Here is a 7,091-nt window from a genome sequence, read left to right on the forward strand (position 1 = left end):
TTTACTCCCTACAAGCTGTCTGAGAGTCACTTTTCGCTAAAATTGATGGTTTTCCCTGCAAAGTGAAAAAACTGTTTTCCTCACTTATTTGTTTAAATAGAAAAGTTAGCTAATAAAAGTTTTTGACTCACGATACGAGAGATGTCTTGTATTATGTTCCTTTAGACAATTTTACAATAATCTCGCGGATAGGGCTTTTTTCGAGTTTCTCTTTTATTTTCGCTAATTTTCCTGGTGTATAAAGATGTAATTATTTTTTAATTAATTTCTTTTAAAAGTATACCCAGTTGCAAAAAAACCAAGAAAAACTGTCAAATATATTAGAAAATTTACACATCCTTGAAAACACAATAGCAGTTATCAAGCAGCAGTATGCCAACAATTTGGATAAGTGGCAAAATACTGCCGATACAATTAAACTTCCGTCGGAAGTGACATTATTTCTTTATGCGCGGCATACAGGCTCCTAGGCTAGTCAACACACCGGTCTAGCCTTCAGCCCAGCTATTTTTTTTTGTGGCGCGTAATCAATAATAATTGCTGATAGTATTGATCTAGAGATGTCAGATTTTGTTTGTTTCTAAACAACTGCACATTTAAAATTCAGCGCATTAGCACGCTCTACTATTGTAAATTCATAGGGCATTCAAAAAGATCACAAAGAGTAGTTGGTATTCACAAACAGAGTATAATATGTATAATTAAGATTTGAGGCATAAATTTTATTCAACACGATAGAACATACAATTTTTAATTTGTTTATAGTTTATAGACTGATTACAAGACAGTATTGTGTTTGCGAATAATATTCACATTCCGAGAACTTTTCGTAAATAGCACTTCGAGTTTATCTAGTACTCTAAGATTTGAAATTTCAGCTCGGTCAGCTGTATAATATTCGTGGTTATAGATTCCATTTGTTAATTTTGTCTCTAGTAGTATCTGATATATACATTTAAACTATGTATTTAGTTGCAATAAGAGAAATAATAAAAATTGTATTAATATAATTCTTTTATTTCTGATATCTTTATTTTAGAGAAATATANAGTACAAGAGTATCGTATCTCTTGACAAATTAAAATCTCTAGAGTATCATGTCAATTCAGATTCTGACGAGGAATCTGACCACGAAATATAAACAGGATCCTGTATAGATGCGATTGAAACAAAAATTCGAAATCGACTGGAGAAAATAAAAGATCAGCGATGTCGGTCGATTGAGGATTTCTGTTTAGAACCTTCTTGTATCCTAACGTTTGATTCTGTTTAGGTGATGCCTCCAAAGGGACTTGGAAAACAGTAGCATGGCCAAATGTAAAGTAATCACTGCCTGGGACACCCGGTATACATCACTCAGGTGGTCTACGTGCGTCTCCGGCCAACCATTCAGCCCATCCCGTCAAGATGACAGATTTGGGGTCGATGCGTTTGTTTATGTTAGTACCTACTAATTGTAAGATATATTAGAAACGGGGAGAGAGAATTCATTCTTCCTCGAGCTGTAGACTATAACAGTTTGTAACGTTTCCATCTAATAAAGCCAAATACCGAGTGTTCAGTTGTTTACTAGTCTCTCTTGGGTGTTTACACATTTGTTAATTTTGTCTCTAGTAGTATCTGATATATACATTTAAACTATGTATCTAGTTGCAATAAGAGAAATAATAAAAATTGTATTAATATAATTCTTTTATTTCTGATATCTTTATTTTAGAGAAATATAAATTTAATAATTCCCCTAATATATTACTTTATGGTACAGCATTGTATTACGTAAGTATAAGCAAGGATTATTTAATAAAATTATTTTAAAAAATACATGAATGTATTTGGAAAAAAATATTGTAAAGTGTATATTTCTATAAAACAAGGTATATAGAAAATAATGGATTCAATTAAAAGATAATTTGTCTAATAAAATTGTATATTGAGATGTTAATGACAATCAAATTTGACTAAAAACTATGTATTCTGTTACAATTGACAGTACAAACCTACCTGGAAAATATTTTTTTTAAAGTTTTGATTTAAACTGTTAGCCTTAAATATCATTATTTGTATATTATCTCTTTCTTTAAAAATGACCTCAGAACATCTTAATCTTAAATTAAAACACCAATTATTATGTATATGATTTTATTAGTACTTACATACACTTTTAATTATCAGTAAAAAAGTGATATTATTGTAAAAACAAACATTTTTAAATCGTTTAGTCTATTTAATGAAATTTATACATTTGAAAAGTTTACAAATGGCCTCGATGGTAGGGATCATAGTTTGCTAAATATTTATCCGCTAACAATCTAGAACTTTCGATAACTGCTAAATGTCGCGCATTTTCATTTGTAACAACCTGGAATTATCCGTTAATAGTCTGTTGTTTTCATTCATATTTACATTGGTAATTAACCTATTGTCCTGTGTTAAAATACGATTATCGTTTGTAAGTAACCTTGTATTGTGATTTACTAACAAACGGGGTGGCTCGCTAACATTTACTAATAATCTAGTTACCTCTTACCTCTATTCTCGGAAAGTAAATGCTGTGACGAATCTGTTAATATTGGGGACCCATCACTAGATAGCATTCGAGAATTGTCAGACTGGATCATTCTTTGAATAGGTTCGGTTTGAAGCATTCGATTATCGTTTTGCATAAGAGGATTCGAATGGTCTGCTGTCTGTTGTGGCTGCTGAGATGGATACTTTTCATCATTATCATTGTGAAATTTAGGCATACGTTGCTGCTCTTGAGAATTATATTTTAGAGATGGTGCATGAACTTTCATATGTGTATTCAATGTGCTAGACTGTGAAAATGCTTTTCCACACGTTACACAAACATAAGGCCTTTCTCCTGAATGCACTCGCATATGTCTGAGCAAAATTGTATTAACTGTAAAACCTCTTCCACAAACTGTACATACATATGGACGTTCACCTGTGTGATTTCGCATGTGGTATTTAAGTTTCATCACTGTTGTAAATCTAAAAATTAAATTTAAATTGCCCATTCTTCTTTTCTTAATGTCTTAGTAAAGATCCGTTTAGTTAGCAAATTTATCTTTATCATTTAAGTTTTTGTTTTATTTTTTAATTTAACAAGATAAAGTTATCATACATACACAGCCTTGAAAATATTATTTATGCAGAAATTTAAAAATCGTTTAGGGAATTGGAGCATTTAAAAATAGCCAGTGAACAATATAAATATCATAATCAGGACCATGCACATTTCTGGTTATTTTAAACAAATAAAAGATAAATTAAATTTTAACAAACACTTGTAAAAATAAAAAAGCATAGGGTGAAAGGTTATCTATTTTTACATACTTTTTTAATATAAAGCAAACGCTTAAAGATAAAGATACATTTGTCGACTGAACACACCTTAACAAACTACATAACTCTATATCTGGGTACAATAAAAAAGTTTATATGAACGAAAGTCCACAAACATTTGTTTTGAAACACGTGAAATGCAAAAAATATGGTAAAATTTTATTTACTTTTTTTTAATTATTCCAACTTGTTTTAAGCAATTTATAAGATAATCCACTTACATTCAAGACACTTTTTTTTTTGAAAAATGATGAAACATATATATGATTGGACTACACAAATTATCTTTGAAAACACAATTTCTGTGGATTGTATTAATCAAAATGTGACAAAGCATGGTCACATGCAGTCTGTTCACCTGTTTTAAGTAAGGCTATAATAATAGAGTTTCAAGTCTGTTAATATTGTAAAAGGCATTAACATTGTATATTAATGTTTTTTTTTTCATTTTTAGTTAGAGAATATTTATGTTATGCCAATTCAAATTAAAAAAAATTGTTAAAATAAATCTTATCAAACGAAGTCAAACAGTTCTATTCTTCTATACCAAATTTCTGATATCGAAGATTATTTGACTCCATTTGATACGATTTAAAAATAATACCTTTAAATTAAAATTTAAAAAAAATTTAAATAAAATTATGTTTTTTTTCAATAGAATCTTATATCTATAATATAACTTTTTTGGTGGAATATCGCAATACCCCTATTTATTCAATTCAACTTAAATATTAACAATTTTTTCTTTTCAATAATACAATTTTATCAGAAGAAAGAAAAGAACAGTACCAAAAATTATATAAAAAGAGAAATCAATTCTTATTAACAACAAATATATAGTGTCATAAATTAATTATTAATAATAATAGAGGACAAATTAATAAATTATATGTATACGCCTGATTTTTTAATTTTTTTATATCTCTCGGCATTATAAAAGTTTTTCTTTTTATATAGTTTTTTAATAATGAGCGTTCAAATAAAAACGTGGTCGAAGTTGGCTCTGACACTTTGAATGTAGGGCGTAGCTTATAGCGACCAACTTAACCTCATTTCTCAACGAGCTGTATAGCAACTGTCAGTTTCAATAACAAAGCGGCGATACAGCGCTTCGACAGATGACGTTTAAGTTCATTTGCTATACGCTACGCCCTACGTCCAAATTTTCAGAACCAACTTGACCACGTTTTTATTTGAACGCTCGTTATATTTCTTAACATATTCATCAAAATGCATACGGGATGTTTTAGAAAGAGGTATTACACATTAATAAATAAAAAAAATCATATGGAACATGGGCCTATCACTTTTGCATTTGAGATTATTTTTTTAAATCAATTTTTAGCTAATCTTTTCATAAAAAAACAATGTGAATTTGATACAGATAGTCCGGTCAAAATAAACATTTCCAATAACGAAAATTCCGACAAAGCGAAATTTTGGTGGAGATCTTGGGTACCTACACCATTAGAAATAAATAAAGTGTCAAAAGTCCCCATCGATCCCATGTGTGCTAAAAAAGTTATTCGGGGTCAAAGGTCAAAATTTGAAGTTTTTAAAATTTTTTTTCGAAAACGGTGTTTTATCAAAAAAGTAGCCCAGACAAAAATTATAGACCTTAAAATTATCTACAAAAATGGTCCTTATATTTTTTTTTCTAAGAATCACCATTCCTAAGATATCGCGATTCTAATAGTTGAAGGAATCACGTTCTACATAATATGCACACATTTCCACACCACCTGTGAGATAGTGTACTTTGGCGCATTTTTTTTAAGGTGGTTTCCCCGGTAGGCCTACTCTACTAACTGTTATGACAGAATTTTCAGGCACAACACTCTTTTAACTGCATGATGATTATTGATATTGGTTATTGACTTTAACTGTAGTTCTGATTTCTTTTGATATTTTAATCTGATTCATACGCTTCAAAGTCGACTTCAACAGTCATGTCTTCTTCTTCCTCTTCTTCTTACTGGATGTTCATAAATTGTTCAAATGAAGATGAATCAGCTGTCTCTTCATCGAAATCACATGAATCTTCGTCTGTTATATTCAATTGGACATTTGAGCAAGACTGGCTTTGGCAATTAGTACACGCTGGAGAACACTTCTACAGCCACATTTAGCACTACAACCTTTTTTGTAACTGCAAAAAATAGTGTTTAGGAGTTTTTCCGCAGCAGGTGGGAGTAAAGTTTGAATCGGTTCCAAAGTATTATCGAATTAATTTCCAACCCGTCTTCTGGGTTCAGTTGATTGCCTAGCCATGTTTGAACTTGATAGTATACTCGATACAAGTGTTGATTAGCAGAAGCCGATGTTGGAGGAAGACAAGATAGTTGTACTTGTTTCTTGTTTCGTGTATTTTTTACAAAAGTTTTTACAATAGAGTAGCCAGATGTTATTCAAGGCCATGCGGGTAGAAGGGATTGACTAAGGGACTGAGTTTCTTTTGAGTGTATATTCTCAGAATAGTATAGTTTATACATATAAGAGACACAAATAGGCATTTTACTTGTATTAAGTGTAAAAAAATATAAGGGCCATTTTTGTAGATAATTTTAAGATCTATATTTGCCTGGGCTACTTTTTTGATAAAACTTACCGTTTTCGAAAAAAATCCAAAAAACCTCAAATTTTGAGCTTTGACCCTGAATAACTTTTTTAGCACACATGGGATCGATGGCGACTTTTGACACTTTATTTCTAATGATATACCTAAGATCTCCACCAAAATTTAGCTCTGTCAGAATTTTTGTTATTTGATCACTATTTTTATGACTAATTTCACCGGACTAAGATAAGCTTTTGAAGGTGTTACATATGCAGTTTTGTTAGTTTTTTACCAAATACTAAAGGTCACTAGCCTTTCCCAATGATATTTGATACTAAAAATTTTTAGAGTTTTCACAGTGTTTGTCATATAACATGCAAAATATCACTTTTTTAAAACTGACTGCCCAATTTATATTTTAGAACAAGATACCTTGGTACAATTATGTTTTCTTCAAAAGTTATTGGCCTGTTTTCTGATGTATGTTGCCACTGTTTTGACTTTTAGCCTACATACTTGAACGACGATGCGATAATATGATGGATGATAATTTTACTCTTTTCCAAGTCATCTATGAGGTAAATTTTAATTAAAAATATCGAATAATTGTTTGCGAGCATATATGAAATAAATGATATTCTTTTTGCGTCTTTGATATATTCATTTTATGAATTTTCACCCACTGATTTAAACAGATTAATTTATAAAGTAAATTAATTGCACTCTAAATAACGAATTCCTTTTTTAGTTTAGTTTTAGACGAGAAAATCTATCAAAAAAACCAATTGTGATGTAATGGTGAAAAAACTGAATTTTTTGTGAATATTTTGATTGATAGTGGAAGGATAAACAGCCATAATCTAACGAAAATGTATTCCCAAAAATACAAATTCTTTTTGGAATTTGTATTCAAGCATCAGTAACGGCCGAAATTGTTTTATGTCTGTCCACATGCATTTCGATTTTAATTTTGTTTGTTTATAATAATCATCATTGAGGTTTTAAATGTTTTTATTGTGTGCGATGAAGCCTCTTTTCAAACTAATCTCATGTTAGTAAGTATTTTTACAAAATGTAATGTATTTTGTTTGTAATATGAATCTATTGTAGATGTCTTGAAAAAGGAAATAAACATTTCCGAAAGCTCGACGATATAACGAAGAGTGTTTATTTTTATTCTTGGCCA

The 7,091-nt window shown here is 30.1% G+C and overlaps 1 protein-coding gene across 1 annotated transcript in view; it reads right to left on the reverse strand.

Moving 5' to 3' along the window:
• Positions 1-2,180: 2,180 nt before the first annotated feature.
• Positions 2,181-7,091, reverse strand: part of LOC108908108 (zinc finger protein 569-like) — a 10,239-nt gene continuing 5,328 nt past the window's right edge. The window contains exons 6-7 of the mRNA XM_018712032.1: positions 2,528-2,994; positions 2,181-2,359 (exon numbers count right to left, since the gene is read on the reverse strand). Of these exons, the coding sequence (XP_018567548.1) occupies positions 2,346-2,359; positions 2,528-2,994 (481 nt within the window). The 3' untranslated portion in view covers positions 2,181-2,345. The remainder of the gene's footprint in view (positions 2,360-2,527; positions 2,995-7,091) is intronic.

This window comes from Anoplophora glabripennis, unplaced genomic scaffold (genome assembly GCF_000390285.2).
Source record: "Anoplophora glabripennis isolate ALB-LARVAE unplaced genomic scaffold, Agla_2.0 scaffold474, whole genome shotgun sequence".
Taxonomy (NCBI): Eukaryota; Metazoa; Arthropoda; class Insecta; order Coleoptera; family Cerambycidae; genus Anoplophora; species Anoplophora glabripennis.